This window comes from Phyllopteryx taeniolatus, chromosome 23, assembly GCF_024500385.1.
Source record: "Phyllopteryx taeniolatus isolate TA_2022b chromosome 23, UOR_Ptae_1.2, whole genome shotgun sequence".
Classification (NCBI taxonomy): domain Eukaryota; kingdom Metazoa; phylum Chordata; class Actinopteri; order Syngnathiformes; family Syngnathidae; genus Phyllopteryx; species Phyllopteryx taeniolatus.
In genome coordinates this window covers 3,871,245-3,896,137 of record NC_084524.1, presented here as the reverse complement: position 1 = coordinate 3,896,137, position 24,893 = coordinate 3,871,245, and the positions used below count along the sequence as shown (strand labels likewise).

The 24,893-nt window shown below is 44.1% G+C and overlaps 3 protein-coding genes, 1 long non-coding RNA gene and 1 pseudogene across 4 annotated transcripts; 2 read left to right on the top strand and 3 right to left on the bottom strand.

Annotated features, from left to right (window-relative positions):
- The first annotated feature begins 68 nt into the window (after positions 1 to 68).
- LOC133472881 (C-C motif chemokine 5-like) lies at positions 69 to 1,128 on the top strand. The gene is made up of 3 exons (XM_061764367.1): positions 69 to 293; positions 383 to 494; positions 577 to 1,128. The coding sequence occupies exons 1-3, from the start codon at positions 224 to 226 to the stop codon at positions 668 to 670; spliced, it is 276 nt and encodes a 91-aa protein (XP_061620351.1). The 5' UTR covers positions 69 to 223; the 3' UTR covers positions 671 to 1,128.
- Positions 1,129 to 1,586: 458 nt separating this feature from the next.
- Positions 1,587 to 4,168, bottom strand: ccdc96 (coiled-coil domain containing 96). Its single transcript, XM_061763751.1, has 3 exons — positions 3,770 to 4,168; positions 2,540 to 2,890; positions 1,587 to 2,068 (listed from the first exon to the last, which is right to left on the bottom strand). The coding sequence occupies exons 1-3, from the start codon at positions 4,166 to 4,168 to the stop codon at positions 1,754 to 1,756; spliced, it is 1,065 nt and encodes a 354-aa protein (XP_061619735.1). The 3' UTR covers positions 1,587 to 1,753.
- A 4,747-nt stretch (positions 4,169 to 8,915) lies between these two features.
- ntn5 (netrin 5) lies at positions 8,916 to 19,039 on the bottom strand. Its single transcript, XM_061764433.1, has 7 exons — positions 18,968 to 19,039; positions 12,661 to 14,072; positions 11,759 to 11,947; positions 11,235 to 11,384; positions 10,662 to 10,712; positions 9,591 to 9,671; positions 8,916 to 9,516 (listed from the first exon to the last, which is right to left on the bottom strand). The coding sequence occupies exons 2-7, from the start codon at positions 14,060 to 14,062 to the stop codon at positions 9,029 to 9,031; spliced, it is 2,361 nt and encodes a 786-aa protein (XP_061620417.1). The 5' UTR covers positions 14,063 to 14,072; positions 18,968 to 19,039; the 3' UTR covers positions 8,916 to 9,028.
- LOC133472912 (uncharacterized) lies at positions 18,952 to 24,168 on the top strand. The gene is made up of 3 exons (XR_009786920.1): positions 18,952 to 19,209; positions 22,030 to 22,129; positions 23,907 to 24,168. It is a non-coding gene; the product is annotated as an uncharacterized LOC133472912 (long non-coding RNA).
- LOC133472911 (protein canopy 4-like) lies at positions 20,836 to 22,722 on the bottom strand (annotated as a pseudogene).
- Positions 24,169 to 24,893: the final 725 nt, after the last annotated feature.

The window sequence follows — 24,893 nt, the reverse complement described above, 5'->3', positions numbered from 1 at the left end:
ATTTTGATTTGACATATGAAGGCGACAAGCGCGAGTGCTTTTCATTTCCGCTGTCACTTTTGAAAGCGGAGTGGAAAGTTTGACGTGTCCAAACCACAACAAGCGCCCACCTTCTTCCACAATGCAGAAAGTACCATACCGTATATATATATGTAGAAACAACGATATGCGATGTTGAGAACTTGTTGAGGCGCACCGTTGACGATCTGCAGAAGGCTGCAGCATGAGGAGCGTTGCCGTCTTTCTGCTTTGCGCGCTGGGAGCCGCGATGGTTTCGGCCATCTTCTGCAACAGTGAGACTTGAACATTTCTGTTATTTTGATCCACATGTTTTGATTTGTGCTTTTTCTTTTTTTTTTCCCTCTTTCCCCCAATTGTCAAGATTCCATCGGCCCTGAGGATTGCTGCTTTAAACACTACCCACGAAGACTGAGCCCCAAAATCTTTCGGTCCTATTATGTGACTGACAACCGATGCCCCATAATGGGAGTCATGTAAGTTTCTTCTTCTTCTTATAATTACTCTGAACGTGCCCCGTGGTGTTTTCCCAGCGTTGACTGTGTCGTCTCCTTGCAGTCTGGTGTCCAAAAAGAACAATCGCATCTGCGCCAACCCGACTCTCTCCTGGGTGGACAAAATCATGAAAACTTTGGATGAATCCGTCCTCTGAAGGGTCCGCCTGCCCCCTCGCAAGATCACCTTGTCCCGCTTCGCTTTTTGCTCTGTCAATTTATGACAAATGGCAAGTCGTAGTCATGTGCAGCTGGCCATGTTTATTTTAACGGGCTTTTCCTGATTATCTCTTTAACGATATTTAGAAAAGTTACTCTGTGTATCTTGATGTAAAATCAGTTGGGATTTATAAATATGGAAATATGTATTTTAAAGTAAGGAATCAAAACATTGAAATTAATTTTGGTATTAATTAAGCCAAAAAAAAGAAGTACTAACGTTAAGATCAACACATTTTTATATATGATTTCATGATGGAGAGCTTCAAGTGATTTCATTGGACAGTGCTGCCATCTCCTGGCTAATTGTGAAAATACAATTTTATGGTTTCTTTTTGTAACATTCAGCTGTTCAGCTTTACCATAAATAAATTAAATAAATCGGTTTTCCAACCTTTCTAGTATTTGTTCTATTAAATTGTATGTATGGCAACTTAGTAATTTTTTTTTTCATCCTCCAATTGGTTGGTCAGAGCAAAATTTACAGCCAAGTCCAACCAGCGAAACACGTCTGGTACAATCTGCACACAGTAAAACATTTAATAATCTGCTCGAGATATGCATAGCACAATTATGTGTTTTTATATCGCACTTATGGCTTTCATACAATACGAATTGATTTATGAGCTGTCGTTGGGGGGATTTTTTTTTTTGGCCTTGTGAGCGAAAATGAGAATTGCTTGATGTGTTTTTGAACTTTGAGCTTTGACTGAGGAAAGTACATATAGCTTAATCCTAACAATGCAAAACACCATAGATGGGCTAACAAATGGCATCAATGTTGCAGTGTTGTAAACCTTTAAGAAATGAGGACTGAAACAAGCGGGGAGCAACACATGCAGATAGACAATATAACAATACTTAGAGAAATATTTTATTCTTTGTGAAAAAACAAGCACCCTTACTGCAGGTTACTGAGGAATTGTGACCGTCTCCATGTATAGGTGTAAAACTGATTGATTCTTTACATTCTATTCTATTCATACTATTTTCCTAGTTCAAAAACACGTTACTCCAGCGACTCATGAATCAAACCGACTCGATCGCGACGAAGCAATTTCTCCCCGCCGACGTTTGAGCTTCGCCAGCGTCTCCTGCAGTCGTTCGGCGGCGGCCGCGGTGACGCCAAAGTCCCGCAAGAGAAGCGTGTTCCCCAGCAGTCCCCGCGTCCGCCTCAGCTCCGCGTTGTCCCTTTGCAGGCCGGCGAAGGCCCGCCGGGTCTGGGCCAGCGGGTCCCTGCTGGAGGTCAGCGTGGCCTCCAGCTGGGCCAGCAGCTCCCGCTTGGCCTGGACCTCCGTCTGACTCCAGTGCAGCTTCTCCTTCGTGTTTGACAGCAACTGAGGCAGGAGCAGCACATTAAAACATGCCTCACATACACACTCAATGAAAAGTGGACCCCAAAAAAATAACACTATAAATGGGTTGCTGTCTCATATAACATAAAAGCATATAAATAAAACTAAATAGAATATCCTTCTGGTGTGCACACCTTGGCCACCTGGGGGCAGTATAACACCGCCATACGAATATACACACTGCACTGTTAGTCGTTTTTGCAGAAAATATATGGCTGCAAGTTTATATATATATATATAAAACAGATAGACTTTCCTAACAAAACTTTCCTTTGTGGTTGTCTTAAATAGTGTGCAATTCGAAAATATTTGCGTGAGCCGAAGCAAAAATAAATAAATAAATAAAATCTGCTCGTACTTTGAAAAACTCATAAGTGGGGTCACTTGTATCTCAAGGCACGACTGAAATAGCTTGTGAAGTCGTTTGCGGTCCATTCATTTTGGACTTTGTACCTCCAAGGTGCGCTTCATGTTCTTCCGGAGCTCGGAGGCCTCTTGACTCCTCCGCTCGTCGACTTTCCTTTGCCGCGTCCTCTGGGCCAACATCTGCTCAAACTGGAGGCGCAGGAGATCCCGGGCCTTGTCCTTCTCCTCCTCTCCGAGCTGGGCCTCCAGACGGCCCACCCTGCTCTCCATCCCGGCGTGCTTCAGACGCAGCTTCCTCAGTTCGTGACGAGCGAGCCGCTCGGCCCCTAGCGTGGCCTCCACCTCGGCCCGGGCCGCCTCTGGAGACAAATGTCCGCTTAGCAGCGAGACTGCGAGCTTCCTCTTCAAAGTCAACAGGGATCGCCATTCGCCCTCCACCTGGAAACAAACGACAACACAAAAGTGTTGTGACCGTGTGCAGTAAGTACACATTTTTATTTACTAATATAGATTATTCAGGTTTCAAATTTTCTGGACCACTTTTTTTTTGTATCTCCAGTCCCTACATTTGAAAAACAATTCCACTTTTTACTTCGTAATTTACCACAGTAGGCGAGTTACTTCTTTTTTTTTTCAACCTTCACAAATGACAACACAACGTCAAAAAAAAAAAAAGGAAATAGAATGAGGCATGGTCAACCGATTCTAAAAGCAGTACAAATTTAACAGTAAAAAGTGAAACAAAACTGAAGAAAATAAAATTAAAAAAAGAAGTATTTTGACTATTATACTTTGACGAGCTGAAAGTCACAACAACTTTCGGAAATTTGTTGAATTAGTACTTTTAGCAGAGTTAAAAATTTTTTTTAACAGAAATAATTATGCCTTTCCTTTTGATACTAGTGCCTTGTCTTATGAGTTTTTCCGGCCGATTTCGCTTTGGACCCCCCACCGCTAGATGGCGGTACCATATCGGTTAGGGGCGCTAATGTACCCTTAAGCTAATTTGACCATCGCCACAAAAATGAAGGGTAACGGTTTGGCAAATTCAAGAGATTGTAGTTCTAGTACACTCACCTCTTATTCATTTTCATCCACAAAGCATAACACGTAACCATTTCAGTGACATATTGTAGTTATTTGAAAATTCTGCTCTTGTCTGAGTTCCCTCCTGTCGACTTTAAATGTCGTCATGGTCACGCCAATCTCTCTTTTTTTTTTTTTTTTTTTGTCGCACAAGGTGACGCCGTCGTAGAATGAGCCTGTTTAAAAATACAAAAATAAATAAAATGAAGATGAAAAATTCTATATGGTCACCTGATTGAGCTCCTCTTGGTCGCGCAGTCTCAGCTTCTCCTCCTGCTGCCGAGCGCTCTCCAACTGGGAGGCCTTCTGGCTCCTCAGAGCCACCAGACGTTGCAGGCACTCCTCGTACTCCTGCGTGTCCGGGTCGGGGTCCTCTTCTTCATCTCCGGGGGTCTTCCCGTTGAAGTAGAACGCCAGCTGGGCCTGGAGTTCCATGTTGCGCCGCCTCGCCCGGTGGTTCTCCTCCTGCAGCTCCTGCAGCTGCTGCAGGAGGAGCATGGAGTCATTTTGGGGGTCTTCAACATCCCCGACAAGATCCTCACTTCTACTTGGGGGTTCAAAGAGCTCCTCACTACCCACTGTGTCTTCCTGCACCCCACTTTCTAATGAATCATCTGGCCCAGCAGACATTTATTTTCAGTTTAAAACTATATCCATATAAAATATGTAATAAAGTGTATGTCAAGCAGGAGGACTCGTGAACTCCCCGAGCAATGGAAATGTGTTTTGTTTCAGTTGTCATAGCAACAAGTAGGCTGACTTGGCAAAGCTGTATTGACAAATAACCGCCACGCGAGGGCAGTGTTTCATAAAAGAAATACAATACAACAGCTCGATCATTGAAATGTCCAAAATCACATTTTAATGAGCTTTTTTTTAAATCTCACGCAACATACATTTGTGCTGAATCGTATTGAGTCTTATATTTTATGTTAATTTTTGTTTCTTTTCGTGTCTTTTTGTTATTTCAACATAATACTCGAGTCAAAGCTAAGACCAACTCTTAGCTATTTGCATTATTTTTTTTTTTAGACCTATACTTGAACTTCATTTTGCTTTGTTATACTTGAGAGAGGTTCGATCTTCACCTAACTACATAACTAATTGGCATGGATTTTGTTTTTGTTCAAATTTTATATTCATTAATGGTGACTCTTGGCTAATTTTATCCGTAAATCTTAATTTGGCTTGTACGCCGGCTAGATGTATCTTCATTGCTATATTGTAGCGCTTGATGTTAATTTCGTATACTATATATGCCTTCAATCATGGACTATTTGATATATTTCAAATCGTGCTATTAATATTCTATATATATATATATATATATATATATATGTATATATGTTGGATGCTTATTTCTGACTGATGCTATTATATGTCAAAATGTATTTTGAGTCAGCAGATAATTAGATGTTAGATCATGTGTGTGTGTGTGTGTGTGTGTGTGTCTATATATATATATATATATATATATATATATATATATATATATGAGTGAAATGATGATATTGAATGTATGTTTAGTCTTATCCAAGACTAATTAAATGTTTAATCATAAAATAATGTCAGCTGTTGTTGTACCTTTTTTCCCCCCTTACTTTGACCTTATGAAATAAGCAAAAGTCTACATGAAATTATATTCATAATGAATGTTTTCTTGGGTGTTCTCAAATTTGAATGGATGCATTTTACACGATAAAACCTGCATGTCTGCTGCTGTCAATGGTCTCATTTAATGAATATGTCCTAATTTTATTTGTGTGTGTGTGTGTTTTTTAAATTTTTTTATGTTTACTGCTGTGGTTTGTGTCACCGATGAAGTGTTTGGTTTCCATCAAGCGCAGGTGGGAGCAACGACGACCACTTGAACGTTTGCACCTGTGCCTCGCCCAATAAAACGCCGCAGTCGACAGGAGCCTCTCGATGTGAGTGTTGCACAGTGAACGTGTCATATGCTTGTTTTTGTTTTATCATCCTGTCCCTGAACAAAAGCAATTATCTGCACTTGTATTTATGTATTTATTCATTAACATAATGTGTGTTTTTCATGTGCAGATGTGGGGTTCATTTATGCAAGCACACAATGACACCTCATGGAGGTTGTCAGAAAAGCACATAGTGGACTTTGTCTAGACGTCGAGACTTTCGAGCGCGGCTTTAAAGATGATCAGCGGTGCTAAAAGTGACACCGAATCCGAGAAGTTGCTTTAAAAAGACGCGGGCTCATGTTAGAGCTCAGGGGAACGCCGTGGTTTCATGTCCTCCTCAGCATCAATCATGCACAATGCTTCAATAAAAAAAAATGTAAATCGTGAAATGATTATGCCAAAGCTGCATGACTGAAATAATTTGTCAAGCAGAACAGTAAAAGTTCTTTACTCCAAAAATGATACTTTATTTCTCAAGTATAATAAAAATAGCTTAGCACACGCAGTCTAATACATCTTCGCATTTCTGGTCAGAAATGTTTGGTGGCTTGTGTGAGGTTTTGTCACTCAATTTTCAGCCATAATAACCATTGTCCTGTAAATCCCTGCGTTCATTCAGAAAATACAACATTGTTGTGTATTTAGTTTTCATAAGCGGCCACAGGGAGAAATAATTTAGTGTCATTACACCGCCTCGCACCCAATGCATTTGTGTGTGTGTGTGTGTGTGTGTGTGCGTGCTACCTGCAACTTAACAGCCCCGAATCTTTCTGCCACATGACACAGACACTGACCATGAGACCACCCACATGTCAGACCACCATCAGTGAGACAACTGCGAGATCATTTGAAGAAGTCGCATCCGACAACGTAGTACAACTAGCGAAAAGTATTTTGATGCCCGGAGAAAAACTGGGGGAATGACGTTCTTTTAATTGTGTTTCAAAGTCTCATCGTACTTGAGCTCTGTCGGGAAAATGCAATTGGATTCGATTTATTGTGCGCACGTCGAACGGGAAATGTGTGTTTTGTTTTGTTTTGTTTTTTGTTTTTTTTGGGTCCAAATCAAACTTTGCACATGTCGGGGAAAGGGTCAAGGGGTCACCTCCCGGAGCATGAAAATCAAATTGGTTTCGGTTCAAATCAAACTAGACAGAGTTCATCGTCACACACACACACACACACACACACACACACGCAAACACACACCATTCTACTCGTCCACCACCTGGACGTGCCGGGTTAGTGTTACCCGGTTCCCCTCCCCCCTTGAGCCTTTTGATGGCTGATCCTGGCCCACAGTTCTCCGGATTCAAGCAACTTCAAGTTAAAAAAAAAAAAAAAGTTTGTCACTCTGGTGCCCCTGCTGTCATAAATCTCGCGTCCCCTTGAACGTGGAGCCCGTAGACCAAGCGACAACAAAAGCGAGCGAGTCCAATGTCAACGAACCGGCTCCTCCTCGAGTGGAAAATTAAATACGTAATTAGATTGAGGTTTTTTCGGCACAAAACAGTCGCCACAAAGCATTGTTGGCGACAACATCAACAAAAACAAAAAGAAACAATCGTAAATAAGGCTATGGCTCTTGTCTGAATTTGCCGTTATTGCTCACTGGTTCAAGTCGCTGCGGTCTCTGTTTTGTTTTGTTTTTCCTGCCCCGCAGTGCCAAGATCGCAATCAATCAAGATCGGAACCGCAGTCGACTTTAATCTCTTTTTTCTTTTTAATCTCTTTTATGGATGTCTAATTGATTTGATTCCTTGAACTTATTTTTATGAGTTCTAAATTATTATGTTCAAATGTCTTGCGTTCATTTCTATTTATGTACGGCATTTTGTTTCGGCTGTGGTTCTTAAAGTGCTCGACAAATCAAATTGAGAATGGAGTTAAGTTGCTAACGTGTTTTCTATTGTAAACCTGGCTCATGTTCTTTCCCGATTTTTAGCTCATTCATAATCCGAAGAAAAAAAACACACGGAATTCATTCCGATTTTGCAATTTTGTGAATTTCAAAAGGCGTCGGTATCGATATGGGCGATACTGGCCTGGTGTTTACTTGCTATCGGATCGATAGCAAATCTTGCAGTATCGCACGCCGCTCGTCAGTCGGACTGTTTCTCGCATTTCAAATTCATCTTCCCGAGGCTGGCGAGCGACTTTTTTTTTTCATCCTCTGATTGGTCGACCAGAGCAAAACTAGCAAAACACGTCGGGCGCGAATCATCCGACTTTGACGGCCCTTGATGCATTTCATTGAAATGTTTCATTTCTTTCTTTCTTTCTTTCTTTCTTGCTTTCTTTTGTTACGTGATTGGATAGATATGGACGACGGCCTCTGTGCTTCTCGCAAACGGCAGTTCGGTTGTGCGTGGCGAGACGTGTGAACAACATGGCCGAGCGCGGTCCGCGCCAGCCGGGCTTAAGTTGTCTGTTAGTGTCTGTGTAAGTGTGGGCCTTCGGGGACCATGGGGGGGATCAAACGCTCATGTCGTCAGGCGCTGCCGAGAGGAGACGACCGCTGACAGGTGCTTCCTGTAGGCGCAGTGTGGCAGGCACGCACACCGAAGGGCAGATAGTTTGCCTCTCGGGCATGCTTGCGCACACTCGTTTGTCGCTTCCTGCCGTTGACCGGGCAGCCAATCGGCAGCCGCCTCTTCCAAAACATGACGGCTGTGCCAGTCGGAGCTCTCCCATCTGTCTTCATGTGTAACGCACAAGCGCATACACATGCACACCAGGCGATGTTTTAGCTCCCGACAGGTCAGACGACCAAATATGGACGTAGAATTTGGAATATATCGCGTCGTCGTGGGGCTTTTCCACGTGGCGACAACGAGGCACTCTAAAGCAGCCGTGCCCAACTTGAAGCCAATGTCCACACGCTGGCACTCACGTTGGACTTTAAAGTTCTTTTTTTACATCGTTCTTCCGCCTGCTCTCCGTGACACGCGTGCACTCACAGCAGACAACAAGGCAGTCTAAAGTGGCCACGTCAGCGCAAAGTCGCAGTCCACGCGCTGGCTCTCTTGTCAGACCTTATTTTATTTGATTTTTTTCTTTACCTCGCACCTCCACTTTTCTCTGTGTGACATGCATGCACTCATGGCTGACAACAAGGCGCTCTAAAGCAGCCACGTCAGCGGCCTATCGGAAAGGAAGACGGATTTTCAGAGCGTAAGCCAAGCTAGCTGGCTGAATGCATGTTGCAATTGCCCCGGATAACCACTGAAGCTCAAGTTCTTGGCGCCATTTTAGCCACGCCCCAAAAACCAGGAGAAAACAGTTTAACGCCACAACTGAGTTTTACATAGTTCTCTATGTCTGAATTCACCTTCAACGGTCTTTAAGGAATAGGGAATGAGTGAATGATTCCGAATCCAGCCAATATCACTTTCCTCCTTTTTTATTTAAAATAACTACGGTAGCAATAAATATGAAGCAAACAGTTCAAATAAAATAACTTTATGACAAGAACATGAAGGTAAAACATGAAGTTAAAAGTTAAAAGCAAAGTGCGTTAAAAAAGCAAAACAGTGCATTAAAAAAGCAAAACAAGGCTTCACGCTTCTTGTTCCTGGGTGACCTTGTGTCGCGGCGACGAGGTCGAGACCTCGCCGGCCGAGCTTCCGACGTCCGTGCCAGCCAGCAGGTGAGGGGGTATGTATCCCGTCTGGGACTCCGAGGGCTTCCTGCGAGGGTGGGGGGGTTGCTCGGGACAGCGGCCCCTCTTGTCCTGCCCGCGAAAGCCCCTCAGCTTGCGGCTCCAGTGTTCCCGCCACTGGAGGGCCAGCGTGGAGCGATCGGCCACCAGTCTCCTCTCGTCCGGCGCCCAGCCCCTCCCGCTCTCGTCGGCGCCAATCAGCAGAAAGGTCCGGCCCACGTGGAGGGTGGGGCAGCCGCAGGCCAGGTCCCGGACGGGCACCCACAGGGACCGCGGTCCCCTGCGAATGCGCGACGGGTATCCCGTGCGGAAGACGACTTGGACCGAGATGGAAAACTGCCACCATGGACCTGAACGCTCCATCCCTCTCACCTGCACCTTCAGCACTATCACACGCAAGTTTCACGGTTCACGTTTTCACCGAGGCAAAAGCGACGGGAGTTCAAAGGAAGAAACCAACCGTAGTCCTTGAGGCAGTATGTGTCCAAGTTCATCCGGACTTTAACCTGCGAAGGCTGGCAGTGGGATGCACACTCCTCATCTGTGGGGGAGAGAAGCGGTCAGAACCGGCTGACCGACATTTACAATCCGAATTGCAAGATTTGTTCCCTTAACTGCTGGAATGGAAAGTGAGGGTGGTGGTATGCATGGTGAGCAGAGAGCGAGGCTTGCGCGAGGTCTTGCCAATGCGTGTTTCAGCGATAAACATGGAACTGGAATTTGTGTGCGTGAGTGAAAGAGGATGTCAGATCTTTCTCTCCAATCAGGTTTTAGCCTCTGTGTTGCCACGTCGACCGAATCTGCCCGGGGCTTCACAATGGCTAGTGCTGGCCCGTGTACTGTAACTTTAACTTTCTTGGCAACGGGACTCTTTCCTTCACCACATTTCAAACTGGCCTCCCGAAATTAAGTCCCCACTGAAGGCCCAGGTACCAAATGCAAAACCGGTGGGGGACAACACAAACACACACGACACGCACTCTCACTCATTAGTGAGAATGTGGCCGCTTCTATTTGTCATCACAGTATCCTGTGACGAACAGACGACCTTGCCGAGCAGTGGGCGGACATTCCCGAGGAGCCTCGAGCCGCTTGAGGTCCAGTCACGTGATCCAATTCGAGATCCGATCAAAAGACTATGCGCTTAATTATGCGCAAAATTGATGGAGGCCGATATATGTTGGTGGAGATTTTCAGTCAAATGCTTGGATCTTTAAAGCAGGAGGCTTATCTAAGCTGTATAATTATTATAGTTTGTATATGTTTGAAGGGTTAGAATTAATGTAACTTCCATGCTAATTTCCATTAGCCCATCAAAGGCGTTCCACATTATAGGTTAGCATTAAGCTAGCTTGGTCTTGTTTGTTTTATGGGTCAGTTTTGCAGTAAATAAATAAAAAGTAAATATAAAAAAAAAAAAAAAAAGCTGAAAGCGAGCAGGTTTTGACTCTTATTTTGAGCGGAGGAATCCTTTAAAAAAATGGGATTATGATTAAAAACAGGGTTTCACTCGACATCCACTGTTACTGACCGATGCCGTATTGGGGCTGAAACGCTGGCGTTGGAGCAACCTCTTGAATCCCTGCAAAAGAAAAGACTGTCAGACACTTGATTAGTGTGTGGTCCTTTTTACGATCGACAAATCTCACGCGACTGTTGACTTATTCTATCAGGCCAGAGCATTACGAAGTCGCATGGCATCCGTTCGTACATTGTCCAGGCCTCTTGTAAAAGTGCAAACATTTGTCACCGCACCAGCTTTGGTCCTTCCTGACGCAACGAGGCCAGTGACATGGAACACACCCCACCCCGTTCGCTAACGCTCCAGGTGTTAGCATGATTGCCCTTTTGTTATGATAAGGTTTGGTAGAACATGATGGTGTTTAAAATGTTCTTTCCCTGTCGTTCGTCATGACGAGGGAGGATCAGACGTACAGTTCAATCCCCTGCGGGAGGCTAATGGATGCTATATTTAGCCTGGTCCGGCAGTAAAAACAAACGCCCAGCCCTTTTCACTGTCAGAGTGACGAGTCTGGGCCCGTTTTGAGGCCCGCGACACGTGACACCGGGTTTCGGTCAGCGGACAGTGTTTGGCTCGACTTACGGACGCACGGCCGCAGATGCGACGTGCCCTGTTTGTATTCAGGGGCGCAGCGGTTGCACCTGAGGCCGGTCACTCCTTGCCGGCACAGGCACTGACCCGACGTGTGGTTGCACCAGCGACCCACGGCTCCCAGAGGGTGGCACTGACAAGCTGGAGGAGGGAACAGCCAGGGAAAATAATCATTCAGACATTCAACATTTCCCATGTTTTCACCACGGCTTGGTAAACTGATATTATAGACCAATAAACAAACACCAGATCCAATCAGCCATTCTTCGATCCATTTTAGTGCAATGTGTAATCCCGAGTTTACACGAGTCTAGAACGCCAGTTAGCGACAGCCACTTAGGGACCTGTGACCAGTCAAAGGTCATGGGTAACAGCACATGCGAAGCGGCGGTAAGACCAGGGTTGCAGGTTACAGATGGAAGCCGCGTCCCGAATAGGCGTGCGCTCCCACAAGTGTAGCCAGCTCATAAACACAATCGTTTGCATTTCCTCCTCTAAAAATCCAACACACTGACGTTGGCAGGCCTCGCGGTGCTGCAGCGGCTTGCTTTGGTCCCGGGTGTACCCGTTGTGGCAGTACTGGCAGTGGCGTCCGGCGGTGTGGTGGCGACACTTGAGGCACACGCCCCCGCTGCGCCGTCCAGACTGCTGGAACACCTCCATGCTGAAGCGGCACTTGGTGGCGTGGCTGTTACACTCGCACGCTGGAGGGGGAGAAATCGCAAAAGCAAATACAGCTGCAATAAAGTGATTTTGGTTTAAGACAGTGGGTGGGGGTCATAGACAGAAGTTGATGTTATCGCAATATTTTAGAAAGATATGAACAGTGTTACCAAGCTTGAATGCAGATCACATAGCATACCGTGGCCGTTCTCCACTGTAGTATTTGTGACTTCGTATGTGTATTTGTTACTGTTTATTATTACGCGCTTGAAAGTGCACTGGCCGTTGTGTCTATCCTCGACCACCTGTGACGGGATTACAGTTTGTTCCACCTAGCGGTAGTTAAATTAGCTAACAATGCTTTACTATACCAGAGACGTGAAGTTGTGTCAGCGTTGCATTTTATCTTCCTTTTTTAAGTGTGAAATGATCTCAAACTTGGGACAGTCTGTCTTGTGCACACTCTTTCCTCCTGGCTCGCGCTTACTGCTACCGGACGCAAGTCTGCGGTAACATGAGTCCCCGTGGAAAAAGGCTCACTGTCAAATCCCGCGATATAGCGAAAAATGTACGATTTACAAATCCGTCCCACAGTGAGACCGCAGATAATGAACATTTAGCCAGTCTCTCGGGATATTCTTGCTGCTGGTAATATCATGCATTCTGAGATAGAACACTTTTAATTTGCTTTTAAACCCTACGATGGCCTCCAAGTGTTCTTCATCTTTGAAGACTTCTGGAAAGTATGACTCACCCACACAAGGGTTTGGGTTCGTGGGCGTGGCCCGTTGCCAGGGTCTGTCAAAGTAGAAATCCTCGCACACGTCGCAATCCGGGCCGGCCGTGTGATGCTCGCACATGCACACGGTCCGGCCTGCGTCGTCATGGCGACACTTGGAAGCGTGTCCGTTGCATTTGCAGCGACCCCCTACCTGCAGGTCCGAGAGCGCCAGAGGGGGCAGGGCGGGTGCGGTAGGGAGCGGTCGTGGTGCCGCCTGTAGATTTCTGGAGCTTTGACGGGTGTTGGGACGGTTGTTTCGTCGCTTCCTCAGTTCTCGTCCCTTGGCACCCCTGTGGCGTCCCTCCACCCTCCAGTTGCAGTCACCGTTGGTGCAAAGGAGCCTCTGGTCACCCTCCTTCTTGCGGCCAAGCTTTTGAGCTTTTGAGGAAATGTCCGAGCTGAACGTCTCCCCGCTTTCCTTGCTGGTCACATTGTTCGCACCCTTGTGATGACCTCTCCCTCGGAGCTTGTCTCTTTTCTTCTGCGTGCTCATTGCAGAGTTTTTTGTGGGCCTGTTAAAAAAGGCCGGCGCGTTATCTGTGTTCAGGTTGCCAATCGAATCACCGGCATAGGCAGAAGTCCACCTCACGTGGTCTCCCACTTGTCCCTCTTCTGTCCATCCATCCTCCTTCATGCTTGAGCCAATTTTTGCGTTTGTAGATGTTTGGTGGAAGACCACACGGATGTCTGTAGCCGTCACCCAGTCTTGCAAAGTGGGACTATAATCAAAATCAGGAGACGACGGCCGTCCGTCGAGGGCCGAGAACGCCAGCACGATACCGCCCCGCTGCTTCTGCAAGGGCCGAGGATCGGAGCACAGCGGTTCTGTTTCCTGGTGTCTGCTCTGGGCCACCGTCTGAGAAGGGAGCCCGAAATCCCCAAAGCAGTCGCTGGAATAATGTTGCATCGGCCTCCAAGTGTGTCTGTAGTCCATGGACTTGAAGATGGAGATGGAGATAGGGTCCCACGGCGCCCCATGATGGCAGAACTGCAGACTTATGTAGGTGATTTCAAAGCGCCGACCCAGGGGCACGGTGAGGACCCAGTCCCCGCTATTCTGATCCCCTCGAGCCTGCCAGCAGGTGAGGTTGTGAGGATTGTGAAGGTCCGTCAAGGTGGTGATGTTTCCGTCCAAATCGAAGCCTCGAACGGAGCGGCTGGCGTTGACCGAGACCCCGTAGGCGGCGTTGATGAACTCGGAGAGACAGTGGCGAGGACGCCCGTCCGGGTGGTAGCAGGGATCGTGAGGTGAAGTCCAACTAAGCGGGACGTGGGACAGTGTGGAGAAGAGAAGAGGCCGAGGAAGTAAATAAAGGAGAAGGAAAACGAGGAAGGGAGAGGTGGAAGGGGGAAGGGAAAAGGCCCGGAACATCATGTCATCCAGCCTGTGGAGGACAATAAAAAGACAACATGAGAAAATTGTGCTTGACGGCCACCAGGTTTGGTAAAAGTTGGCTTTTTAGTCTTTGGTAAAGTAAACAACCCAGAAGTAACTTTCACTGCAGTCGCCAGGCAAGGACAGGAAGGCCTTCTCTGCTGGCCTAAACGCTTTCAGAAGCACTGACCTATGTTTACACCCTAAATTCTAAAATTTGTTCCATGATTCATCATTTGGTCGTGTTTCTCGTCTTGTCCAATCAGATTTCAGCCTTAGTGTTGCCATGCCAATCTCATCTGCCCAGGGCCTTCAGAATTAGTCGTGCTGGTCCTGTAACTTCAACTATAACAGCATTGGGACCCTTTCTGTAACCAATCACTTTTCAAATTTGTCCTCTCGGGGCTAGGGCAGCATATCTCCGTCCACTGATTGGTCGATCATCGCAAAACTTTTCGACTCGCAAAAGACTTCTGTAGTGATCAGCACGTTTTTGTCACGTTATCTGATAAATATTGATTCAGACCTTCTCCAGATGAAGTACGTGGCACAGTTGTGTGCTGTTATATTGTTGTTGTTGTTTTTTTTGGCTAGTTTTGATGGTTTCTACAATGACAAGTTGATAGAGGCGTTGATTAAGGTGCACTGAGAGTGGCTGAATTGAAAATACACGATGGCGTCACTGCAACTGCACCCCCAGCTCCAGAAGCTCGAACGAAATCTCCAAACTACCGCAGATTATGTGCGCTTGAAGGGTGCGTTTGTTTGAAATGACCCAAAAATATGTCTGACAGCTGGAGCCAAACCCCAAGCTGGATCGTATCCATCCCGTTTACGGCACTTCCTTTGTCGAATCGCCGGCCGCCGTTCGCAGGCCTGTGATCAGGCTGAGGTGTGCGCGCCAGAGATCTTTTGGACTTTTTTTGGACGCACAACACAAGCGGCGGTCACGCTCGCGTTGCGGGAAAAAGATTTATCGATGGAAATCTTGCTTGAGCCCTAAACATGAATTGTTTTTCCCCTAGAGCGAACAAATCTCTTCCTGCCTCTTCCAGCTGGTGATGAGTGTAATTCCTCCAACTGTCAGGATTTCATCCACCCGAGAGTTACTTTTGGAATGTGGACAAAACAAACAACGAACCACAAAACGGACTTCCTCTTCAGATTACCTTCCATTCTTGGTTTCTTTCCTCCGTCACCTTGCAGAATTCTCTTCGTTGATTTTCCAAGCCCCTTCGCTCTCTGTGCGATTCATGGCGTCCTAACAAGCGTCTGACACTGACAGCAAAGTCGACGTGGGCTGCGCAACCCCGGCCCCCGGGGAAGGACCGAGAGCCTGTCCCGCCTCGTCATCGTGCTCAATTAGCTAGCAAAATATGACTCTTCCTGAGGGACCGCCTGGCTCGGGAGGTGGATCGAGCAAACCCTGAAGGGACGATCGCTCGGGATCGGGCCCGGGTTCGATCGGGGCGAGACTCTGCACCTGTCTACGTCGCGTGACCGACACAGGCCTATTAGGGGCAAGAACCACAAAGAATACCATTGTGAGCATGACTTAGTTTCGACTGTCAGCTTATACAAGCAAATAGTGGCGTGGTGACATCAGCGTCTCCCACTGCAGGGCTGATCTTTTGATGGAACTATGTGAGGCTGGCAGGACTACGTGCTGACAACCTGGGGGCATGTTTACCGCCGGGACACCACCGTGCGGGGCCTATGAAAAATTTGTTTGTGTACAGTTAACCGCCGCAATTCCGCAATTGTAGTGCCCCGTGTGGGTTCAAGCAGCACTTGTTTGAAGGCTTATAATTACTGTAACATCGATGCTAATTTCGTTAGCCCGTCTAAGGCATTTTGCATTTTATGTTAGCATTGTTGTTTCAATACACAATGTTTAAAGTCTATTTGTGTGTGATGCTGCTCTGTGTGGATAAAGTAGCAGTTGTTTGAACGTTTATAATTACTGTAACATTGATGCTAATTTACGTTAGCCGATCTATGGCATTTTGCATTATACATTAGCATTACCCTACGGGATTTACATCAATATATGGTTTTGTCCAACAGTTTGGTGTTTAAATATAAAATGTTTAATTTTCTTTTGTTGTACGTGCTACTGCGCCGTGCTAATTCCCGTTAGCCCATCTGTGGCGTTTGGCATTGTATGTTAGCATTAAGCTCACTGACTTGTCAGACAAAGTCATACGATTTGGTTGAACCTTTTTAGCGCGTGAACCAATAACTTTCAATTCACTTGTTTTACCGTCAACTTCAGCTGGAAGGGAACAAACGGTACTACTCCTAATACTTTGAAAAGTGTGTTTTGATAAGTTGAAATGTGTTGAAGGCATTTGGAAAGTGTAAAAAAAATCTGTTTTGAAGGGCTAGTTTAGCTGAATGCCTCATGATTATTCACAGGTCAGACTCTTCTTTTTGGACGCACAAAATCAAATTTCATTTTTGGGCTTTTGTCTGTCTACCTGTCAACTCTGCGGCCCGCTCGCCACCTCAGCGCGTCCGGGGCGTGTTCTGGTGAGCGGATGAGTCCCACACATTTTAAAATTCCTCGTCATGGGCCCGCAGCAGCTCGGGCGGAGGCGAAGGCAAAGCCCGCTGGTGGTTGGTGGAAAAGTCCAGAGTGTAAGAATTGATTTTGGCAACAAGCGTGCTCGAAGGCGACGCAGCGCCACACCTGTTGGCGCATGTAACCGCTCTGACACCTTTGTTAATTTGCAATTGTCCTCAGAAATATAACACTGCAGCCTGTATTCCCAAACCACATTCCTGTGTGTGTGTGGTGTGTGTGCGTGTTATTCCACACGGCGCAGATTCCAGCGGCTCCATTTTTGGTGTAAGAATCTAATTTTGGAAGTGGCACAAAGTGGATTAGCACTCTGCTTGTATGTTTACGTTAAAGCGCCATTGTCCTTCAGGTTTGGGACGCATCAAAGGGAAAAAAACCAAATGAGACAATGTCTTTGTGTTTGATTTTGAAAAATGAAAGCAACGCTTGGCGGCATTAGTTGCAAGACGTTTGGCTCCGACTGTTATGTTGAACTATTTTGAAGTTCTGCTGGGTCTTGCAAATATTCCCCCTGCCACGAATCGCCACAATCTACGAGTGATTGTGATTGCCACCGCAAAATGGTGGCTGAGCACGACTTTTGTCTTGGTGAAGCGCCTTAGTTTACGCCGAGATAGTTCCTGGGCAGAGGAGTGTGGGAATGTGCTACATTGATTGAGTTACTTTGACTTTAGTAACTTTTTGGCTAATTTGTACAATGTTGAAGCAGTTTTAAATGCAACTTACTTAACTTTGACCGAAGTCATGCTACTTTTACTCGTTCAGAGCTACATTTTTCCAGCTCACACGCAACCAGAGTGAGGATAAAAAAAAAAAAATATATATATATATATATATATATATATAAATCAAAAGTTACTCACGAGTGATTTGGACGACTGCTACTTTTTTTTTTTATTTTTTTTTTTACTTTTGCTCGAGTCGTATTTATTTCGAAGTAACTACGCGAATTGAAGTTCGATTTTGGCGACTTTGACCACCAGATGGCGGCAAAGCACGACGTTTGTTTGGGTGAAGCTCCTCAACTCACTTCATCGTATCGTTCCGTTTGCTGACTTTGTAAACTTGTCGGCAAATATTCTCATTGCGTGCCTCTTTTTTTTTTTTTTTTTTTTTTCTTTCCAAGAACCCCACATGTCAACCATGTTTTTTTTTTTTTTTTTTTTTTTTTTTTTTTAAAACGCAGTCACACATACAAGTTGGCAAAGGTCTTCCCATGGAGGCTTCACGTGTTGATATTGAAAAACAGATGGGAATGAAATCATCGCGATTCCAAAGACGAGCCGTGCTGGCGAATGTGTGCGTGCGCGTGCGCGCTCTTTGCGTGTGTTGACCCTGCCAATTAAATCCACATGCTGCCCACACAGGATTACTCACAGGGCAATGACACACACAAATGCATTTTATGTCGGATCCAAAACAAACAAACAAACAAAAAAAAAGCAAAAACGCAATGTGTGCCACAATTGATGGATTCTTCCTTCCTTGGCCCCCCCTCAAAAAAAAAAAAAAAAAAAAAAAAACTTCATAAATTGTTTTTTTTTTTTGCATGACTCTGGCAAGAGAGAACAAGCCCTTTAGATGAGGTAATAACAGCAGCGTTATTTATTTGCTCCTAAGATGAAAGACTTCTGAAATTGCATTGAATTCTTCGATGACACTGCAGGAAACACGATTAACCGGAAAATGTTTTCATACAAAGTTTAGAATCTGAAAGTATTTCAACGGCAGGTCTTTTATTTATTGATATATATATATATATATATATATATATATATATATATATATATATATATATATATATAATTTTTTTTTTTTGGGGGGGGCGGGTTTTGATTGATTTTGTCAAGAACAACAGAAGCAGCTTAATGGCGTCCATTATTATCACATTATTATTATGTGCCGCCAATTGCGCACCAAATTGGTTCGGTTCCGGGAATGATCATATTTACAGAGCCGCACCATTACGGAACGGCAATTACAGAAACGCGACCACATTTCTATTGATTGCTCGTGATTATCCCAATACAAATCAGTCTCGTGAATTGTAAGAATAAAAACATTTGATTTCTTTTTTTTAATAAATTTTTTTTTTTCATGGAAAGCTTTAAACACCCGCAAAACTTTTTTTTTTTTTTTTTTGACCCACAGTAAGTTTCGCAAATGCGCATTCAGGCCTAACTTATCTTTTTTTTATTAAGACAATTTAGCCGCTGTTATGGGCAAATCAAATGACAAATATGAAATTATCACCAATTTTTTTGTTTAAATGTCTCTGTTTTGTTGTGCCAAATAAAAGCAGATGCAAGCGAGCGGCTCACCATGCGCGTCCTCCGAGATGGTCCTTCTCCCCCCGCAGCGGTGCCCTCACATCCAGCCTGTGCACGCGTCTGTCTGCTGTCCTGCTGTTTTAAAAAAAAAAAAAAAAAAAAAAAAAAAGAAGAAGAAGAAGAACAAGGAGGAGGAGCAGGAGGAAGAAGAGGAGGAGGAAGAAGAGGAGTGGGGTTCCCAGGACAAAATAAGAGGGACTCGCTGGAAGGAGAAGAAGTTTACGCACAATGAAGTGAGTCCACTTATTGACTTGCTTTACATTTTGTTTTTATTCGCTTTGCGCGCGGAGATTTAGCGCTTTGAGCCTTTGCTTGCTATCTATTATATGAAAATGGGTATCGGCATTAAAATATCGAGCGTGTTCGTTTCATTGTTACAGTTCTGAAATGAAGAAGAAAGTCAGTATTTGGCTGAAATTTTTAAGCTTATTATATTTCGATGTATCCCCCCCCCCTCTCCCCGCACACACACACACACACCTTGTGAGACCTGAATGCAATATTGGTCACACTAATAGTCATTCATAATTACACAACAGATTGCGCTTTGTGCGTATTTATTTAAATTTTTTTTAAACCTTTGTATTATGCTTTCATCTACTTCGCTGTTAAACTCGAATTCCAAAAAGACATTTCTTTCCGTCTACGAATCCATTTGCCGCACCTTCGTTTTAGAAAGTGTCACAGGAAAAAAAAAAAAAGGAAAAATAACCGCCTCATAGGTCTTGTTATCCTCACTTTTTTTTTGTTTTTTTTTTGGTATTCATTTGATTTATTTTTCATTTTGCCGCAATTATATCCGAGTGGAATTGGGAAGCTAATTGGCGGCATGCACTATATAGCAGATGGTTGTCAGATGTGAAGCAAAGCTGATGCAGATGGAAATGTCAGGTGGAGTGAACACTTGATTGGAGAGAAAGTTTCTCCCCGAGAAAAGCCATAAAAGTGATTGATGGCTCCCCCATCAATGTTTCCCCAGGTGTGCTTCTTCACGCATGTGCGTGTCTGCCAGTTGCGGTGCACTTTTTTTTTTTTTTTAAACGAATGCTATGCTTGGATGCAGGACAAGTGCGATGGGGGAAGAAAAAAAAATCAGCCTGCAAGAAAAGAAAAAAAAAAAAAAAAAAAACGAAACATAAATGTTGGTGCTCTTCGCGCGTCAATCCTCGAGCTATTTACGGTGCGATTAGGTTTGTTGGATGGATCAAATTGAAACAGGAGGAAAGAGGACCCGTCAAGTATTTGGTTGAAAACAATGAAAATTCAATTTAAAAACAATTATCCTGTGGTAAAATCCACTTTTTGCCCTCCAAAAATGGAAATAAGTGCATATAATTGTTATTTTATTTTTGTCTTTTTGCCATTTCTGAGTTTAAGCCATTTTTTTTATGACTACTACACATACAATTTAACATTGTCATGGAACTTATTCTGGATCCTTAAGAACGCACAACATTGAGGGGGAAAAAAGTACTTCATTTGCTCGTGTACATCGGTTTCATTTAATCGACGTCATTTCCCTCTTCAAATAATCATTTACGTCGCTTTACGATATTATTAATCATGTGCAACCGATGAGCAAATTCAATTCAAAGGAGGTTTTTGCTGTGTTGAATTATGACCTCTATTTCATTTATGTAGCTTAAAAAAACCGTGCAGATTTGTCATGTTTAATATTTTTCATGTTTAATATGAATAATTTTGTGTTGCCGTGATGCCCTGTGTGATCGAATGAAGTGTCAATTCGTTTTTTTTTTTAACATGACTAAATTCAATCGACATCACTTTAGTTGTATTTTTGCTTATGACGCCACCCTCTGGCCGCCTATGTTATGACTAGTGTTGCCTGCATCGGCCTTTCAACATATGAAAACATCTGAATAATGAGCTCCTATCTTAAAACATTAAAAAATAAAAATAAGAATCCAGTGATTTTTTTAATTTTTTGTTTTTGGGGGGACAAATTTATTTCAGCTGTAAAAAAACAACAACTTTCTTTTCCCCTTTGTTTTTAAATGCTTTTAACTCATTCACTGGCAGCCTTCCCAGTTAACATGGATATTTGACTTCTCAAGCCGTCAATGGCAGTGAATGCGTTAATCATGTAAAGCACATTGAGTTGTGGATGAAATGCGCTAAATAAATATATTTGCTTTGCTTTACATATTCCACTTGCAGTCAACTATATATACACGAGCCAAAACAATTGTAATATTTCCAACATATTCACGCGCCGGTTCAACATCGCTGCGCTGTGCGGCGGGTCAAAGTTCGCCGGCAAGTCTCGTCGTCTTTGCGGCGTTCTCGCTCGCCGCGTCTCCCTTCCACACCTCCTTGAGACATTCTGCACCGAAGAAAGCAAACATGAGCACGGGACAACAGCTAAATGCTAACGTTAGCCAAAAAAAAAAGTCCACCCTGTCATGTTCAAACCTGTTTCTTCATGTCCGTCACCTCCGCGGACGGGTCGTCCCACAGCTCGTACAGCAGGCCCGAATCCACTTTGACGCTGGACCAGGTTCTTCAGTGCGGTCACGGTGCGGCTGGAACCCTGAAGCGCAAGAGGAAACGTCGCGCACGCAGACGAGCGGCAATGTGGGAAAAGTGACGGTCGGGGCGCTGACCCTTGGAGTAGCGCGGGCTGCCCGGACGCTCGGCGTGGACGCGGTACTGCAGGATGCGCTCGCATACGTTGTCGACGGCCTCCGTCAAACGGGTCTCCCCGGGGGGAAAGCAAAACTTGTGTTTACAGTTTCCACACACACACAAAAAAAAGTCTCGGGTGCAATTTCAGGATTGATCAAAAATGCAGAACTTTTCCAGGCGACCGCTCAACTTTGGAATGTTTCTGCACTTTTACTGGTGTACTCTCACGGCAGACTTTACAAACAATTGATTGTGTTGGTTTCATTACAGTTTGCCTTTAGACAGTGGTATAATGCAATCTTTTTTTTTTTTTAGACTTATGATAATTTCAATTGAACTCGATCATATGCACATTGGTCAAGCTCCCACCCTTTTATTTATTTATTTTTGTTTAATTATTTTTGAAGTGCCATATTGGACGTACGAAGTGGGTTTTCCTCCTTCTTGCCGGTTTCCAGCACTTCCTTGGAGGGGCCGCTTCTTCCCAGGGCTTCCTGGAGCTCCACGGTGAGAAACTTGCACACTGGCACACACAAACCAAGTACTTTTAAAGCAATTACTTGACTACTAGTGCGAAGTTCATGCTGTAAATTATAATAATTATTATTATATTTCTTTGGGGGGGGGTCACTGGCTCATATCCCTGCGACTACAGCGCCACTTAGCGGTAGCCGGCGAAAGATTCTCAAAAGTCTCACCTTCACATTTATTCGGTAGCCTCGCGTCGTCGTCCGCTCGAAAAAAAAGCGTAGAAATGGAGCAAATAAAACGGTGCAAAAAGGACAAGTTTCATCGTAGTTGCTGGCGAAATGGCGGCATCCAGTGGCGGACTACTTTTCCCAGTGGAGCCACATCACAGGACCAAGTACCCTGTGCCCAAGTGCACTGCGCATGCGTATAGATTCTCTCGTGTTTCGTCTTCTTCCTCCTTCCGTTGCAAACTTCAATAATGAAATACCGCCACCTATTGATGTGGAGTGATTACTGCTTTGGCTTGCAATCGAAAATGTTTATTTTCACCAAAGAAAACAGACATTAAGTTAACATAAGAGCTTAATTTGCATATTCGATCTACTACTACTATCCTTAACAATTAAAAAAATATATATCTGATGATATTTTGCTTGTTTTCTCTCTTCTCTCTTTCATATTTTACACTTCAAAATGACACGTTGAATCGATTCCATTTCAGTACATAGCTCACATTTCCCGTTTTCCGACAACAAAAATAATTGTACAGTATTTAATAATTTTTTTTCCCATAAATAGTTTCTCACAAATTTGTTCCGTAATTATTCCTTCAATATAAAATTTTTAAAAACGTGGCAGTTTTAACCACAATTGCTGTTTTTCCTTCTATATATTCAGCGTTATAGGTCGTTGATCACTTCATCAAAAAATATAGAAAGTTTTCCTTTTTTTGACTGAAATGTGCTTTAATTGTGCAATAGTTCTTTATGTCGTCACTATTCTGCAATTTCAGGGAAAAGGAGGTCAAGAGACAAAAACTCAAGCTGCAATCTTTTGACAACGTCGTCTTTTCAGTTTCCTTAAATGCATGTTATGAGAATATTGTTAAGATTTTCATTACTATTCTTGATTATTGTTATTTTGGGTTGCTATATATAAAGCAGAGCACATTTAGACAGCCGGTCATTGACGCCCGCATCGACTTTATATTTGGCAGTGAAGCAGTTAAGAGTGACATCTCTTCGCTTTCTCATGTGTCATGGGGCAGCGCGCGCACATACATGCACACACATACACACACACGGACACACACACACACACACACACACACACACTGGATGGAAAACTGATACCCAGTTAGCCATGCGGCACACGCTCAGCAATGGAACAAGCAAAAAGAAAAGACAAGAAGATACTCTTTGCAGTGCTGTTGTGTGAGGTGAAAACAGTGCGGAATATGACTTAAATTAGAACACCAGAAGCAGCAGTAAGTGATACACCCACGCACACACACACACACACACACACACACACTCTGTCTCCTGGAAAAGCCATTAAAACTCATTCCCTGCCAACATTCCCAGTTGAAATGGATATTTGACTTCAAAAGCCGTCAATGGCAGTGAACGAGTTTTAAGCAGCTTAAGCGTCCACACACAGGTGAGTGAGGTTAAAGTGCTCATCTAGAGTATCTGAAATTCAAGTGTTTCTTATGTAATTGTAGCTAGTTACTACTGTGATCAGCGGTGTTATGTCACCTTGTGTGTGACTGTCTTTTGTGTGTGTTTGTGTGTGTGTGTGTGTGTGTGCGCAGATGGATAGAGTTCCGCTGCAGAGTGAGCGACACCCAGAGCCAGCTTGCGACACATACATAAGACAGTGGCACAAAGTCTGTCACAACTTCATCCCGGAAGCAATGTGCACCCCCCCCGCCGGGAACGTTTGCCATGCAGGCCTGAAGCGACACGTTTCAATGTGACGCATGTGGAGATGAATCCGGGAAGCATCGCAGGAGAAAGGACTCGGCTGAATAAGAAACAGAAGCGAGGGATGAATTAGGACATCTGAATGGTTTCCCCCCCCCCCCCCCCCTCCCCCCAAAAGGTAAACGTTTGCTTATTTTGATCAGCTGCAATGGTGCCTTGAGATACGAGTGACCCAGCTTAGAAGTTTCCGAAATCATTCTGCTGAATTTTATTTTATTTTTTTTGCTTAAATTTCGAGCACAAATTTAAGATTCGAGTTACTGTGCCACAAGCAGCAGCAGTTTGGAAAATGGTGACCAATTCATCAAAAATGAGGCATCGAGCTAATTAATGCCACTCTCAGGTGAAGTTTACTGTAAAACTAAACAAAAATAATTACACTTTGTGTATTTAAAACAGCCAATTTTTTTTTTCTTGCTAAACACTTTATTCTGATTGACATTGCGTTCATGCAATAACAATTAAACAGATTCATTCATCAGTTTTTTTGTTTGGCGGATATTGCCCCCTGAGATTAATGAAACTTGATGAATAAATCTATTTAATTATTATTCCACGAACCCAATATTAATCAGAATATCGTCTTTATACTAATGGGGGCAACTTATTCTCGCAAAAAAAAAACAAAAAAAAAAGGAGAATTTAGTTCCCATTTAAGAACGTCCCGCCAGCTTAATAATCACATATAATGGAGAATGCCCTTGACATGCTAATGCTAACAATTAGCATCGATAGTCACAGTTTTAGAAGCCACAGATATTTGAACACAAACAGTGGCGCAACACCTGTAGACGATTAATTTAACAATAGTCGCA